General features: G+C 45.4%; 1 protein-coding gene across 5 annotated transcripts in view; it reads right to left on the reverse strand.

Moving 5' to 3' along the window:
* OLFM2 (olfactomedin 2) overlaps nt 1-17,909 on the reverse strand; it is a 191,375-nt gene that overhangs the window by 21,515 nt on the left and 151,951 nt on the right. For 3 of the 5 annotated variants that reach the window (XM_083729214.1, XM_083729212.1, XM_083729215.1), the window contains exon 3: nt 16,318-16,476. In XM_083729214.1, the coding sequence (XP_083585340.1) occupies nt 16,318-16,476 (159 nt within the window). The remainder of the gene's footprint in view (nt 1-16,317; nt 16,477-17,909) is intronic. The other 2 variants (XM_083729213.1, XM_083729216.1) reach the window with 1 other exon arrangement.

A 17,909-nucleotide genomic window follows, 5' to 3' on the forward strand; every position in this document is an offset into this window, starting at 1 on the left:
CAAAGCATTGTCCATCTAGCTCAGCATTGTCTACACTGACTGGCAGCAGGCTTCGGCAGGGTTTCAGGCATTCCCAGCCCTACCAGGAGATGTCATCGGGGATTGAAACTGGGACCTGGAACCTGCAAGGTGCAAGGCAGATGTTCTGCTTCTGGGCCACAGCCCTTCCTCCACAGAGTGGGCAATGTAGAGAAGCAACTCTCTCTCTTAATCTCTCTCTTTCTTATAACCATTGAATATGAGAAGGGTCACCTTGGTGGAAGGACCAGGTGGAAATGGAGCCAGGCTTCCTGCCTCACAAGCCTGCCCACCTGCAGCATGTTAAGACACTGCACAGAAAGCCTCATGCTGGTGGATGCCTTCACAGGTCAAGCAGGTCAACATCCAAAGGTGAGACACAATGCAGGTGCCAGTGCTGCTGGCCTTTGGCAATCCTTGCGTCATCTTCTGGGCTCTCTGAACTTTAAAGGCCAGATCTTACTTGCTGGGAACGGCCAGCTGTGTGCAGCCGATGGCAAGCTGAGAGACTTAAAGGTGGGAGCGAAATGGCTGCTGCATTTTTTATGACCCTGGCTGAGAGTGAAAGTGTGTTTGTGAAAGAGAGGGGGGAGGGGTCATGAACGAACAGCAGCAAGGAAGGTGGAACCTTTGGAAGAGAAAGTGTAGGTGATGTGGAGAAGACGGGGGAAATGGCTGAGCTTGCTGACATTTGCACATAAAGCAAGGAGAAGAGGGCTCCAAATGAAAAAATGGTGAGGGGGGGTTGGAATGCTGAAAAGAATGAGGGCAATAAATATGGTGGGGGTGCATGCACTGCAGTGAAGCAGGCAGCACAGAATGTGTTGGAAGATGCAGAGGGTAGCATAAGAAACAGAACATGAAAATTAGCTGGGAAATCTTGGGTTGTTGCTGACGCAAAATATGGTGTGTGTGTGTGTGTGTGTGTGTGTGTGTGCGTGTGCGTGTGTACAAACAACCAGATATCAACTGCTACACTTAATGAACAGTGCTGGCTCCAGGGTTTTGTTAGTTCCGTAGACTGAGACACTCTCCATGGACCGTCTTAATCTGGAGCAGGTTGGTGGAGCAAACATAATTCTCTCAAAAGGCCCCTGACCTCCTTGGGATAACAGGCCCTTTGACAGCTACTGAGCCCTGGCAAGGATCACTAAAGATGGAACCATTGCTTGAAATAAAAACAGATAGAGCAAGCCTTGTGTGGGCTCTCCTTACATCATTCTTAGAGCTTTTCTCTCTCTTAAATTTCAGCTGGTTCAAGTGGTGAAGCTTTCCCTGCAGGAGGAAGCTGTGTGCAGTATTTTGAATGCTTCTCTGTGTTATGTGTCAGGGACTACTGGGGCAAGAACTGGGGGACTTTGGTTCTGTTTGCAGCATCCCATGTGGTGAGCTTCTGGAACTGCAGCTTGGAACAACTTTTGGGGGTGGTTGGAGTACGAACTCTCAAGCTTTGGTCTGGCCCCACCCTGGCTGATGGGGTGCTCCTAGGCAGGAAGGGCTATCAAATGCCTCCCATTTGGGCCTGAGCAACAAGGTCTCTCTGGCTTTACTGCATTCCTCAGCTCCCATATGATAGCTGCTTATAGGTCAGCCCTGATCCAGAACACGCACACACAGACCAATATGCAAGGAAGAAGGCTATGCTGGGTGCTTCCTCCTGCCCTGCTGGCTTTGGTATGCAGCATATGGCACCAGAGTCTGGTAACTCTTTGCCAAGGGACAGCAAGCCCCCCGCCCTCCCGGCCATGCTTTTGTTCGAGGAAACTTAAAATTTGTGACTGCCCCCCCCCCCCAGTTGCAGCCTAACATGGTGCAGTCCAGGAAAAGCTTTAACACTTGACTCTTTTGAATGTATAAATTGCCCCTTTATTAACTGATTTTAACTTTTTCTTATTGAGAAGCTGCAAAAAGTAAGGTGGGAACCCTTTAAAGAGCAGAACAGTATCCTATTTTTGTATTAGCGACCCCCAACATCAAATGCTAACATTGGCAAAGTAGGCTCTACTCTACCTGATCTCAGGGTGCTTCTGTTTATGGCAAGTGGGTGTCCAGGCTAGCATTACCCCACCCCCAAATATGTCCCATAACATACCAACATTACCTGGTTCTCCCATCCCATGTCACGTCCCCAATTAATGCCACTCTTCCATATCTGTTTTTGTTCTCAGGAAGGTAATACCAAACCAAAAATAAAATAAAGGCAGATGGGTCTTGAACCAGGAGCTTCATGGTCTCAGGCAGCAGCCTAGCCTAGCCTATTATCCAGAAGTGTATGCATTCAGTATCTTCCGCTGGCTGCATTCCAGATCCCCTGGAGCTGAATACTCAGTCCAGATCTGATTCAAGATATGAGAAGCCAGGCTCTGACACTTACTATAGCTCAGCAGAGCATATGATGATCCCATGTCCAACCCATTGGCATATCCACTTTAAGAAAAAGATCCAAAAGCAGTTAATGTGAAAAACCACTGCCTGTGCCGCTGGGCAGCTGCTGCCAGCCAGAATAGAGAATACTGAACCAGGTGGATATAAGAGGATGACCTGGTATACAGCAGCTTCCTTGTGATATTTGGGAGCCTGCACTCAAAGTGAAGATCTTTGCTCCTTGTGCACAAGGACATGTAGTTAGTTGCTGGTTTGCTCTGGGAGAGGTTCAGCATTCAGCAGGCAGCTGCCACGCCTAGACCAGGATGGGTGTACTTGTGAAGAAGCACTCAAGCCTATTTTCCCAAGAAGCAGGCTGACCCATCTACCAGGCAGTGTATCGACCAGGGCATAAATGCTCCAGTCTGCCACTTGATATAGGACAGAGACAGATAATGGGTGAAAGGATCCAGGCTAGCATTCATAATGGCACATTTGAAGTGTTTGTTCTGCATCACTTTGACTATTAGTAGACAGCAGGGACATCGCTTGTGCGTGAAACGCAAGCTTTACTAGCTGAAGGTCCCTGGTTCAATCCCTGGCATCTCCAGGTAGGGCTGTGGAAAAGGCTGCTGTCCACCATGAAGAGCCACTGCCTGTCAGCGTACTGTAGACAATATTGAGCTAGATGGGTCAAGTGGTCTGACTGTGTATAACGCTGCTTCCTAAATTCCCAAATTCCTACAGTGGAACAGTCTCCCTTGGAGGTGGTGGGTTCTCCTTCCTTGGAGTCTTTTAAGCAGAGGCTCGATGGCCATCTGTCATGGGTGCTTTGGCTGAGATTCCTGCGCTGCAGCGGGTTGGACTAGATGATCCTTGGGGTCCCTTCCAACTCTACAGTTCTATGATTCCTAATGAAAATGGTGTGTAACCTGTGGAAGTGCTGGGCCCTAAAAAATGGGCTCAGGAAGAGGACAAGAGTGAACAACAGGATAGTTTTTTTTGCGGGGGGAGAATGCAGGAAAATATAATAATTATTATTAATTGCTTTAAAAGAAAGACCTATTCTTGGGCGGAAAAAAAGACTCTCTGGCTATACACGTGTGCTCTCAAAAGGAATGGATGGCACAATAGCTGACAACATAAAACGATGAGAAATGGAATAAACTGAGTAGAAATTTCAGTCAACTTTCTTTCCTCTCAGATACCACACAATGCTGGAGGGGCAAAGGGATAAGCTGACCCATTCACTCTGCCAACCCCAGAAGCAGTAGTCTATTTTCTAAACAATTTAGTGATCCCCCCTTGCCCAGGGCAAACAGAGAGCATAACAATGGGGGGAAAAAACTGGAGCATGTCTGCCCACATTTCTGGCCATGCACGAAAAAGACACAGGAGAAATGAAACTGCCTGCAATGTAAGCAAGCAATGAAAGCTGTATGGTTTAGAATTGTTTAGGAATGATTTATTTTTTATACATGTTAAAAAGAAAACTAAGTTATAATATAAAGAAAACAGAATTAAAGAAATAAGGATATTAAGTGTATTAGGTTTAGTGGATTTTAGAAGAGATATGAACGCTTGAATAAATGTACAAAAAATAAAAAGCAGGACCAGTAGCCCAGTGCTGCAGCGTATTCTGCTGACTTCTCAATAGGTGGTGTTCTTTGTTCAGGGGTCCAGGCAGCCATGCCCTTGTTCACAATACTTCTCTCCCCCCCTCCTTTTTTTAGCCTTTTGTTTCTATCTGACAAGCACTATCGCCTGGTAAGAAAAACAATCTATGAGGTATGGGATAGATACAAAAATCTATTGGAGTGGAGAACACCATGGTGTGTCAGGGATCAGGTTGGGGAGTACTACTCTGATGAGTGGTGGGAACCCCCCTCTCCCCCTGCTCAGAACCAGGATCCTGGGGCTCCACAGAAGCAGGAGAGTAGTATTGACCTGGAACGATGGTTTGCTGAGGGACACAGTTTGGAGGATGGGAGTTGGGCAGAATTGGGAGGTGAACAAAGAGGCAGAACAGAAGGAGAGAGAGTTAACCAAATCTCCCTCACTGGAGGATATACAATTTCTTAGTCCCAGGGCTAGGAGATTAGATAAGCTAACTTCACAGAAGGCTAATTGGTTGAGAGTTTGGGTAAATAGGAAATGGGAAGATGGAAGTGACTAGAGGAAAGTCGGAGGAACTCAATTGGGAGCACCTACATTGCGAGAATGGTCGTTTGTTCTTTTGCTGCATTCATTAAACATTTCTGTTGCTGTTAAGAGACTGCTTTCTCTTGCATTGCTTATCTAAGGTCAAAGTGAGAAGAAAGCTGATCCTGAAGCCTGACATGGTGGCTCATAGAATCATAGAATCATAGAGTTGGAAGAGACCACAAGGGCCATCAAGTCCAACCCCCTGCCAAGCAGGAAACACCATCAGAGCACTCCTGACATATGGTTGTCAAGCCTCTGCTTAAAGACCTCCAAAGAAGGAGACTCCACCACACTCCTTGGCAGCAAATTCCACTGTCGAACAGCTCTTACTGTCAGGAAGTTCTTCCTAATGTTTAGGTGGAATCTTCTTTCTTGTAGTCCGGATCCATTGCTCCGTGTCCGCTTCTCTGGAGCAGCAGAAAACAACCTTTCTCCCTCCTCTATGTGACATCCTTTTATATATTTGAACATGGCTATCATATCACCCCTTAACCTCCTCTTCTCCAGGCTAAACATGCCCAGCTCCCTTAGCCGTTCCTCATAAGGCATCGTTTCCAGGCCTTTGACCATTTTGGTTGCCCTCCTCTGGACACGTTCCAGTTTGTCAGTGTCCTTCTTGAACTGTGGTGCCCAGAACTGGACACAGTACTCCAGGTGAGGTCTGACCAGAGCAGAAGACAGTGACACTATTACCTACCTTGATCTAGATGCTATACTCCTATTGATGCAGCCCAGAATTGCACTGGCTTTCTTAGCTGCCGCGTCACACTGTTGGCTCATGTCAAGTTTGTGGTCAACCAAGACTCCTAGATCCTTTTCACATGTACTGCTCTCAAGCCAGGTGTCACCCATCTTGTATTTTTGCCTCTCATTTTTTTTGCCCAAGTGTAATACTTTACATTTCTCTCCATTGGAAGCAATTTCGGTTAAAAAATTGAAGATGATAGGGGAGGGGGCCACCTATAAAGCAGAAGACGAACTAAAACTGAAAAAAAATGAAGACATAAGAGATAACTAACAGATTGGCTACAGTACCATCAATTAAAGTTTAATACTGAAAATGGAATCGTCTTCCACTGCTTTATGCTTGTGCCAATGTGGAAGATGACATAGCCTGGATAGAAACATAGAATCATTCTATGGAAGAGTTGGAAGGGACCCCGAGGGTCCTCTAGTCCAACCTCCTGCAATGCAGGAATCTCAACTGAAGCACCCATGACATATGGCTATCCAACCTCTGCTAAAAACCTCCAATGAAGGAAAGTCTACAACCTCCCAAGCGAGTCTGTTCCACTGTCAAACAGCTCTTACTGTCGGGGTTATAAAACCTCTTTGAATAGTATCATTGTGTAGGTTGTTATCTCAACCTCAGAGGCTTCCATCTTGCCCCCTTGACTTAAAGTGTCCTGTTAAATGCTTGTTTGTACACAAGAGCTAATTAGAATCCTAACGGCTTGATACTGTGGAACATCTGCCCAATGGCTGCATCTCCACCTCAACCTGCCAGAAACTGCTCCACTTACAGTCAGCTTGGGTCAGAGGTCATTCCTGCAGTCTCAGTGGCAAATGGCAGCCATGACCCAGTATGTTGGCAGGTCAGAAAGGCTCCATCCATTCTAATTAGACTGGCAATGCCAGGCCAGCATTGCTATGCAGGGGGCAAGGGGCGGAGGCTGGGTTTGGGCACATCCAGTGGAAGGAAGTCAGTGTTTACTGGCAATGCCTAGGGAAAGGATAGCTGGTCTCAGTTTCTAAGATTTGTGGAACAAAAAGATCAACACTAAACAAAGACAATAATGGGAGTTAAAGAGCAAATAAATTAGGGTGAACAAAAAAGGGGGAGAAATCCAGTTCTCTGAAGCAAGAAAGCTAAATTAAAAGTAAAGCAAATTCTATAAAGAGATAGGCAAATCATGTAGAAATTATCAGAGGTGAAAAGGGCCATCCTCCAAATGCCAATGGTGTCAGGTTCAATCCCTGGTGTATCCAAGTAGGGTTGTGAAGGACTCTTGCTTTCAAAGATGGAGAGCTGCTGGTAATCAGTGTCAACTGTATTGAACTAGGTGACCAATTGCCTAACTTGGTGTAAGGCAGTTTTTGTGTCCCTAAGACACACATTTTGGTTATTGCTTCCTCTTTTGCTAAGCAGATATGAATTATCTACCTCAAGCCATGGCTATAAGTTATTTGTTGCATTAAAAGATAATAATCCAGTTGTGGGGTGGGCACTAGGTCCACTGCCCCACTCCACTTTGAGCACTGAGTAAATATGATTCTTAGGTAAATATATCACAAAACAATGTAAAAAACCTTCTGAGGTCAGAGAACTGAGATGTTAATGGAGTGGCGGGGGTCAGGGAGAGGGATGTGTTGCATGTGCCAACAAAACTGGAGCGTTAGCTGTGATGAGAAGTGATGAGTGATGAGAAGTGACTTTGGGGTGAAAAAGTCATGCAAAAATATACAGTGCTTTTCTCTCTCTCTCTCTCTCTCTCTCTCTCTCTCTCTCTCTCTCTCTCTCTTTCTCTCCTTCTCTCTGTGTGTGTGGTAGGTGGGAATAGAGTCTTATTTTGAAAGGCCTGGCTCCATATCTGGCTATCCAAGTGGAATATGTTTTCCCAGGCACCTGGGAAAGAAAGAAAGAAAGAAAGAAAGAAAGAAAGAAAGAAAGAAAGAAAGAAGGGGCAAAGATAATGAGAGTACCAAGTATCATCAAGAACGTGAGCCCTGCACTGCTGAAGAGCACAGGAAGCTGCCAGCTTAGACAGCGTCAACTCTTGTTCCATCTAGCCTAGTACTGTGTACAATGACCAGCAACAGCTCTCAAATTTCAGACAGGGATCTCTCCCAGCTCTACCTGGAGCAGCCGAATTGTACCCAGGACCTTCTGCATGCAAAGCAGATGTTGTACCACTGAGCTATAGCCTTTCCAAAGGTCTACTCATCTAGGATCCTGTTCCCAACTATGACTAACCAAAAGGTTGGGAGGCTCCAAAGCAGTTATGGCCTTTCCTTCTTGTTCATCCCCTGTTTGCAGAAATCTTGCCTTGGAGCATGATGGGTCCATTAGGCTATCATGAATGTTGGCCTTCAACAGACTGATCCTCTTTTTCTTAAACCAAAGACCATCACACCCAGTATCAGGAGTCTGGCTACCATGTAGCCATGGGGAACGGAATGTGGTTCCACTGATGTCAACATGGATGGATCAGTAGAATCCACCTGAACAACAGTTTCATGGGACTAGACCTTAGGCTGGGTCAGCATAGTTGGGCACCTGTTGAGACCCACAAGCTTCTGCCTAGGGGTCCTTTGCCCTCCTCCTCCTCCTCCTCCTCCTCCTCCTCCTCCTCCTTGCTTTTGCTACTTATCTATCTGCATGTGAGCTGTGCCAAGACCAAGGAGAGAGAGCAGCAGCCTTGCCCTCTCCTTCTACATAGTTGGAAGTGCAAATCAGACCTAGGGGGAAAGGACAAACAATGGGCAGTGATGAGCAATGGTAAGGAGGTGGGCCCAGGGAGGTGCCTGGACCAAGGGCATCTTGACCAGTTCTCCCACCAAAACTGGAGCCAACACTTGGTGATGTAGCACTCAGGCTCAAGGGGAAAGCCTGTAGCTCAATGGGTATAGCACCTGCTGTGCATGTAGAAGGTCTCAGGTTCAATCCCCAGCATCCTGGGAGAGAGTTGGGAGAGAACCTTACCAGAAATCCTGGAGAGCCACTACTAGCCAGTGTAGTCAACACTGAGCTAAATGAATGAATGGCATGGCTCAGTATAAGCTGGCTCCCTATGTTCCCAAGGATAGGAAGATAACCCAGGCAAGGGTGGATAGAAAGTGAAAGCAGCAGAGAGAGTAGGTTAATGATGTCTATGTAGAAAGGATGACCCTGAAGTAATGACCCTGAAGTAAAAGATCATGAGTCACTGAAGCAGCAGAAGCTAGAACTTCAGTGCAGGCTGAGCTGGCAAAAGGAGTTTAGATAGGTTTAGAGACCAACCAAAAGGCTGAGCTCTGGGCATCAATCAGGCACTGAAAAACCAGTTGAGGAACTGGAGAAAGGTCAGAAGACACTCTTGCTGACCAGGTCTCCTCTCTTGAGGTGACTTTGTTCAGAGAACCAAAGCCACTATCTTTATAAACATGATGGGCTCCAAGCTCTGGGACCCAAGAAACTGGTACATTTCCCCCCACGGAGCTCGGCTTCATCAAGCTGGCCCACTGGTCAAGGGCTAGCCCTGAACTGATCATAACCCAGCATGCACCTGGACCTATCAAATGTTGGCAATGGATCTAGAAGGGAATCATAGACCCTAGCAGGCCAGCTGTCTAATCAAGAGACCTTCCAAGGGGCCACCCCCATCCCAGCTGTCTCTGGGATGGCATGGCATTCTCTGCTCACTGCTGCACTCTCAACCATGCACACACACCAGAGGCCCATTATTCTCAGCAAAATGTCTCTAATCACTCTGGCTGGGGTTGAAAAATTACCAGGAAAGGTAATTGAATGGCAAAGGGCCCAGAATATGGATGGCCTTGGCTCATTTATCAGCAGCACCAATTCCTCCTCACAGGTGCCTGGAGGGAGGCAAAGGGGGCTTGTTGATTTGCTTGGTTTTTTAATTGCAAATGTGATACTCCTCTGGCTGATTCATGAGTTATGTCTGCGAACAGAGAGTACCAAGAGCAACCAGCTCCAAGGCAAAGCAATCCGTTCCCTGGCTCACCTTCTGCAGCATATGCCCTGACTCTGGGGAAAGGCCAACATGAAATTGCTGCCGCCAAGGAAAAATGCTAGTTGCTTCTAAAAGACCCAGAAACAGTCAGTAACCACTTCTGGTGTTATTCAACCACTTCACATCTTTCAGGTGGGCATTTGAAGAAGAAGAAGAAGAAGAGGAGGAGGAGGAGGAGTTTGGATTTGATATCCCACTTTATCACTACCCAAAGGAGTCTCAAAGAGGCTCACATTCTCCTTTCCCTTCCTCCCCCACAACAAACACTCTGTGAGGTGAGTGGGGCTGAGAGACTTCAGAGAAGTGTGACTAATCAACAAAGTGTGACTAATTAAATGTGTAATGTGCAAACATGGCAAATGCATGTCTGCAAACAATCAAGGTATGCTAATCGGAGAACAGTGACTGGCTACCATTCTCCCTCAAGCATGCAATCAATGGTGAATGTGGGGTTTTCTCTGTATAATACACAGAGTAGTCCTATGGCTTGCTAAGCATCAGCCATGAGACACAATAGACACGGACTTGTTCAATAAGGCTGCCATAAGACTGCATAGGAAATTCTTTTGGGAGTGAGTCCCATTCAGCTCAATGGGATTTGCTTCTTAGTCGATGTGCAAAGAATTGCATTGTAAAGTGCTCTTTTTCTTTGCCACTGACATTGAGTATCCTTGGGGAAGAAAATGAAAATTGGTTGACTGATTTGCTGCACCGGCATACCTTGCCTCAACTTCCGTTTTATTATTTATTTTTAATGTCTTTTTTATTAAAGATTTCTTGGTTTACAAAAGTATGTGCAATGTCTCTTTTTTCCCCAAGTTACATTTTCTACAGATCAGTTTCATTTGCTGAGACTGCCTTTATAGCTTGGCTTCACTGGACAACTTGTAGCCTTTTTACAGTCAGCTTTCCCAGAGTTCTGCTGTCCATGGTGCTGAAGTGCTCAAATAACTGTGGCCAGCATGGCTGTTACCCTTCTCAGGATGTGGCTGAAGGTGCAGCCTCATCATCAGCCCAAAGAAAGAGGCGTTATGGAACATATGCATCTGAACATATTAACTTCCCAGCTGCCTCTATGCAAGGCACAAGTTTCTTTTAAATATTTATGTTATGTAAGGTTTATCTGATGATGTCACACTTGACAGTTCAATATGAACCTTACCAGCCACAATACAAACCTTACCACGGAAACTGGCACAGGCAGTCTGGAGTCTTAGAGGGATAGCCTATGGCAGCTTTCCCCAACCTGTTGCCCTTCAAATGTTGTTGGACTCCAGCTCCAATCAACTCCAGTCAGCATGGCCAATGGACAGGGGTGATTGGAGCTGTGGCCCAACAGAGCACATGCTTTTGCATCAGAAGGCCCCATTTTCAATCCTTGCTGTCAGGTAGTAGATTATGGGAAAGGCTCATGCCTGAGACCAAAGAGAGCAGTTGAGAGTCATAATCTGTAATGCTACACTAGATTAACCAAAGGTGTGGTTCTTAGGCATGAACCATGATCCTCAACCTTTACTTAAACAATACGTTTCTAACATTTGTAAGACACAAGATGAGTCAAAATGCACATATACTATTCTCCACATTGTAATGGTGATTTTTACCATTTCCCCAAAGTCCCAGATAGCCTTCCCTTCACAGCAACTTTCAAAACACAGTCCGTACCCATCTCTGCTGAGGATGTTCTAAAGACAGGGTGGTTTGTTTGTGGCTGGCTCATTCATTGCATCTCTTGCATTTCTTTTATTGTTCCATATCAAGGAAAACTCAAATCCTGGAATACTTTTGATAATCGGTCAAATACTTTGGCACGGTGTTTCCTGAGCTTGTATTCCTTGACTAAGTGTATGCATGTGGCAACGGGACCCCAAAAGAGCCACTGGTCATCCAGGGACAGAGCTTCATTTTTTATTTTTATCTATCTATGCATTGAGAGGTGTTTTTCTTTTCCATTTTGGATAAGTCACTCTATTTCTGCTTCTTCCCAAAAGAGATGGGGCCGGGCTATTTTCCATCAGTGCTTTGATAGAAATCACCACTCCATTTCTGCCCTCTTCATTCTCTTTTAATCAATCACTTTATTATGACCAATTTATGCAGCACTTGGTCATTCCCCCAAACTGCCACCTCACTCTCCAGCAGCTGCTGAGTAGGAACCATGCCCAGTTTGCCCCTCCGTCTTTTGCCATATTTCTTCTCACTGTCCCCTGATTTCCCAGCAGGGGTGCCTGGGCTGTATTCCTGATCCATTGGCTGGGTTACCAGCAGCCCCTGGGGCCCCACTGCCTACACACTGTGACTAAAACTAACCAAGCTGTTGGCTGCTGCTCTGATATTTAATCAATGCCTTGGCTGCTGCAGCTGTCAAGCTCAAGGCTGCACAGCTCCTGCCTCTTTCCTTTGGCTACACTGTAATATAAAGCATATTTTGTGCTATTTTTATGATTATATGCACTGGTATGCATAGATATGCATTTATGTTCGGAGAATTGCATGGCAAATATTTGGAGAAGTGCAAATTTCAATGCATGCAAAGCATGCAATGGAGTAGCCTCAGGTGGCTGTGAGACTGACATTTAGAAGATGGATACAATCTATTTCAGAGAAACAGACCAGACGAGAAAGGAGGAGGAGTGGTGTTATATGTCAGGGATGTGTATACCTGTGAAGAGATCCAAGATTTAGAACCTCAAAGCCAAAGTGAGAGCATTTGGGTCAAAATTAAGGGAGAGAAGAATAACGGTGAACTCATTGTGGGAGTTTACTATAGATCCACAAGCCAAACGGAGGACATAGATGATGCCTTCCTGAAACAGATGGCCAAGCATGCAAAAGGAAGGGAGATAGTAGTAATGGGGGACTTCAATTACCCGGATATTTGTTGGATGTCAAATTCAGCCAGGAGCATAAGGTCAAACAGATTCCTCACTGGCCTTGCAGACAACTTCATTGTCCAGAAAGTGGGAGAAGCAACAAGAGGAACAGCCATTTTAGATCTGGTCCTAACCAATGTTGATGACCTGGTTAGTGGGGTAGAAGTGGAAGGATCATTAGGCGCGAGTGATCATGCTCTTCTGAAGTTTGCTATACAGCGGAAAGGAGCAGCCAAGCATACTAGGACTCAATTTCTTGACTTTAAGAAAGCCGACTTCATAAAACTTAGGGAAGTGCTGGGTGAGATCCCATGGACAGTAATACTAAAAGGAAAGGGAGTTCATGATGGCTGGGAGTTTGTTAAGAGGGAGATAGTAAAAGCACAACTTCAAGCAATACCAATGAGACGAAAACATGGAAGGTGCCTAAAGAAGCCAGGGTGGCTATCTAAAGAACTTTTAACTGAGTTAATATTTAAAAAGGATGTGTACAAAAAATGGAAAAGGGGGGAAACCACCAAAGAGGAATTGAAACAAATAGCCAGCACGTGTAGACACAAAGTCAGAAAAGCTAAAGCACAGAATGAACTCAGGCTTGCTAGAGAGGTTAAAAGCAACAAAAAAGGCTTCTATGGGTATGTTCGTAGCAAAAGGAAGAACAAAGAAACAGTGGGGTCACTCAGAGGAGAAGATGGTGAAATGCAAACAGGGGACACAGAAAGGGCTGAACTCCTCAATGCCTTCTTTGCCTCAGTCTTCTCCGATAAAGAAAACAATCCCCAACCTGAAGAATTTGGAGCAAATGATTCAGCAGAGGAAACACAGCCCAGAATAACTAAGGAGATAGTACAAGAATACTTGGCTAGTCTAGATGTATTCAAGTCTCCAGGGCCAGATGAACTGCATCTAAGAGTATTAAAAGAACTGGCAGATGTGATCTCAGAACCACTGGCAGTCATCTTTGAGAATTCCTGGAGAACAGGCGAAGTCCCGGCAGACTGGAGGAGGGCAAATGTTGTCCCTATTTTCAAAAAGGGGAAAAGAGAGGACCCAAATAATTACCGCCCAGTCAGTCTGACATCAATGCCAGGGAAGATTCTGGAGCAGATTATTAAGCAAACAGTCTGTGAGCACCTAGAAAGGAATGCTGTGATCACCAATAGTCAGCATGGATTTCTGAAAAATAAGTCATGTCAGACAAACTTGATCTTGTTTTTTGACAGAATTACAAGCCTGGTAGATGAAGGGAACGCAGTGGATGTAGCCTACCTTGATTTCAGAAAGGCATTTGGTGCCCCATGATATTCTTGTAAAGAAGCTGGTAAAATGCGGTCTTGACTATGCTACCACTCAGTGGATTTGTAACTGGCTGGCTGACCGAACCCAAAGGGTGCTCATCAATGGTGCCTCTTCATCCTGGAGAAGAGTGACTAGTGGGGTGCCACAGGGTTCTGTCTTGGGCCCGGTCTTATTCAACATCTTTATCAACGACTTGGATGATGGACTCAAGGGCATCCTGATCAAATTTGCAGATGACACCAAACTGGGAGGGGTGGCTAACACCCCAGAGGACAGGATCACACTTCAAAACGACCTTGACAGATTAGAGAACAAAACAAACAAGATGAATTTTAACAGGGAGAAATGTAAAGTATTGCACTTGGGCAAAAAAAATGAGAGGCACAAATTGTGAGGAGAACCTGAGCTTACATGGTTAAACAGCTCAGAGTGTACGCCCTGCCTACAATTTGCGAGGGGGGAGATTATGCGTCATTTCCAAGAGCCTCCAGCCTTTTTTCTTCCCTCTACTTTCGCTTTTGAGGAAAGAGGACATGTTCTCATGATGCTGTTCGCTGTGATAGATAATGGATAGTCTGCTGTAAATAAAAACTACTTTTAGCTGCTAAGATCCTGAGTGGACTTTATTTAAGCACACTGAAGAACGCACTTGAGCTTGCAGCTTTCTTGTACCGCTGCTCATCTCTGCGTTTGCTCAGAGCCTTTGGAATGTGGCCTTTGAAGTCCGGAGGCCTGGCTGGTAGCTGCACAGCCAAAGCGGGCTGGACTCCAAGGCTTATCTGAGCAATAAATCTTCTTCACAAATACAAGATGGGTGACACCTGGCTTGAGAGCAGTACATGTGAAAAGGATCTAGGAGTCTTGGTTGACCACAAACTTGACAGTGTGATGCAGCAGCTAAAAAAGCCAATGCAATTCTGGGCTGCATCAATAGGAGTATAGCATCTAGATCAAGGGAAGTAATAGTGCCACTGTATTCTGCTCTGGTCAGACCTCACCTGGAGTACTGTGTCCAGTTCTGGGCACCACAGTTCAAGAAGGACACTGACAAACTGGAACGTGTCCAGAGGAGGGCAACCAAAATGGTCAAAGGCCTGGAAACGATGCCTTATGAGGAACGGCTAAGGGAGCTGGGCATGTTTAGCCTGGAGAAGAGGAGGTTAAGGGGTGATATGATAGCCATGTTCAAATATATAAAAGGATGTCACATAGAGGAGGGAGAAAGGCTGTTTTCTGCTGCTCCAGAGAAGAGGACACGGAGCAATGGCTCCAAACTACAAGAAAAAAGATTCCACCTAAACATTAGGAAGAACTTCCTGACAGTAAGAGCTGTTTGACAGTGGAATTTGCTGCCAAGGAGTGTGGTGGAGTCTCCTTCTTTGGAGGTCTTTAAGCAGAGGCTTGACAACCATATGTTAGGAGAGCTCTGATGGTGTTTCTGCTTGGCAGGGGGTTGGAGTCGATGGCCCTTGTGGTCTCTTCCAACTCTATGATTCTATGATTCTATGATCTGAAGGCAGCCCTGTTCAGGGACGTTTTTAATGTGTGACATTTTAATGTATTTTTAATCTTTGTTGGAAGCCACCCAGAGTGGCTGGGGAAACCCAGCCAGATGGGCGGGGTACAAATAAATAATAATAATAATAATAATAATAATAATAATTATTATTATTATTATTATTATTATTATTATTATTATTACTGCTACTATTACTACTACTACTACTATTAGGAACATCTTCCTGACAGTAAGAGCTGTTTGACAGTGGAATTTGCTGCCAAGGAGTGTGGTGGAGTCTCCTTCTTTGGAGGTCTTTAAACAGAGGCTTGACAACCATATGTCAGGAGTGCTCTGATGGTGTTTTCTGCTTGGCAGGGGGTTGGACTCGATGGCCCTTGTGGTCTCTTCCAACTCTATGATTCTATGATTCTATGATTAAAATGTGTGTTTAATCCTTCTTCCACCTGCTTTCCTACTCAAAATCCTTCCTCTCCTAAGCTACAATGGAGAGGGGAATACATAATGTACATTTTCTTATTTTTTTATTTTTTGATGCTTAGTACCAATCTAACTGCGACGCGGGTGGCGCTGTGGTCTAAACCACAGAGCCTAGGGCTTGCCGATCGGAAGACTGGCGGTTCGAATCCCTGCGACGGGGTGAGTTCCCATTGCTCGGTCCCTGCTCCTGCCCACCTAGCAGTTCGAAAGCACGTCAAAGTGCAAGTAGATAAATAGGTACCGCTCTGGTGGGAAGGTAAACGGCGTTTCCTTGCACTGCTCTGGTTTCGCCAGAAGCGGCTTAGTCATGCTGGCCACATGACCCGGAAGCTGTACGCTGGCTCCCTCAGCCAATAAAGCGAGATGAGCGCCGCAACCCCAGAGTCGGCCATGACTGGACCTAATGGTCAGGGGTTCCTTTACCTTTACCAGTCTAACTAAACAGGGAAGGCTGGAAGTTGAAGGCTGCAAGCTGAATTTATTCCTCTTTGTTATTTTATTCTTCCCCAATGGGAAAATTGCATCCCTCTCAATGTTCTTTGACTCCAACCCCCATCAGCCTCAGCCAGCATGGCCAATGGTAAGGGATGATGGGAGCTGTAGTCCAACAACTTCTGAAGGGCCACACCTGCTTCCATCAGGCATATGTGATAAACACCACCCAACACCTTCTCATTCTCAACTGGCTTTCAAACAGCAACATTAGCAATTAAAATAATACTCTAGGAACCCACCAGCATCAGAAAACCAGTCCACAAACAACGTCCCTCCAGAGATAGTGACTATGTAGATCAGGAAGGACTTGGCCAAGCAGAAGAGTTACCTGGAAACTTTTGGCATTCAGATTTTTCTGACTCTCTGTGGCCACTTTCAGCCTGGAGTCCAGCCCCTTTATTAGCGACTCAGTATTGCGCACATACTGCAGGTCCCGGTAGGTCCGAAGGTCCAGCACCTCCATGGACTGGGAGATGTTTTGCACCTGCTCAATGAAAAAAAGGGAAAGAAACTTAAGACACACCACCTAAAGGATGGTCAGATTGCAGAGTATTATACATGGGATTACGGTAGATAGATGGAGGAGCTTGTGGTGGTGGAGGCAACCAGGGAGTGGGTCTTCTTCTTGAAGGTATCCCTGACATAAGAATCAGAAACCCGGGGTAGATATTTTGATTCCATTATGTTTCAAATATTAATGGTACTTAACCTTTAGAAAGATAGAATGCATCACTGACATTTTATAACATTTTAAAACCCCTGTGCTCTCTAGGCTATAAAGAAGAAACCTCATCTAACGCTGAAAGTGGCACAAATGGTCATTAAAGATGTTCTAGTTAGTATCAGGGTGTAAATCCAAACATCTCCTTGAAGCTTCCTGAGATAGCTCAGGGAAGAAGAGAAATGAGAGACAGAAATGTCAACAACCCCATCAAAGGTCTGGTTGCTAAGGAAACACTGATAAAGTGGCACCTGAGGCACCCCAAGGTAATTGTGGGGGAGCAGATAGCAGTATGGAGCCATACATGTTTATCATCCCATGACCTGTAACTTTGCTTGATGTATGTAGAAGAATGTTTGAGGTTTTAGGACTCTTTGTTTGAACTACAACATAAGACTCTGGGCAGTCTTTTGTAACTGGTTCTGTTGAGCAACTGGTTGGCAAGGCTGACCTATTGCAATAGTTAATAAACTGGGTCCCTAACTGGATCTGCTGTTGCTTGCTGTAATTCTCTTGGTTCTGTGTTTTATTTAAGAGGTGTTCCCTCAGCTGAGCCTCTAAAGAGGTCAGAATGGCTGACAAAAATTAGGGAGATTGCTTTGAATGCAAAACTCATGAGGTTTTCGTGTGTGCACACTTTTTAAAATCTAAGCAAAATGAGCAAGAAAATAAGTGTTTAGAAAATTGGTCCTTATTTATTAACTGCTGTAATGAAGATGACTACAATCATATCCAATCTTGTGTCTCTCCCTCAGTTCCATACTTTAAAATATTATGGCCACAATCCTGTGGTCTTAAAAAGAAATCATCCCATAAATTCTGTATTTTAGGTTGCTGCTATGTTTTTAAAAGCAATTTGGGGTGCAAATGTTCAGGTGCCTCTGCTGGAACTTGCTGTTTCCATCCATGAGGTCAACAATACAGCATATAGATGAGGGATGAGGGGACCTGCTACCCTCCGAATCCTATTGGACTCCAATTCCCATCAGCCCCAGTCAGAATAGCCAGTGGCCAAGGATGATGGGAGCTGGAGTCCAGCAACATTTGGAGGGGCACAGGCCCCTATTCCCCAGCATCAATCAACAGACAGAATGTGTGAATATGAAAAGCAAAGGCAAGCCAGGTCCCTCCATCCAAGTATTCCTGAGCACCTCTGTCACATTACAGACTGCAATTGATTTACAGTCTTGGTTCGGCAG

Source organism: Podarcis gaigeae (genome assembly GCF_964106915.1).
Source record: "Podarcis gaigeae genome assembly, chromosome: 2".
NCBI lineage: Eukaryota > Metazoa > Chordata > Lepidosauria > Squamata > Lacertidae > Podarcis > Podarcis gaigeae.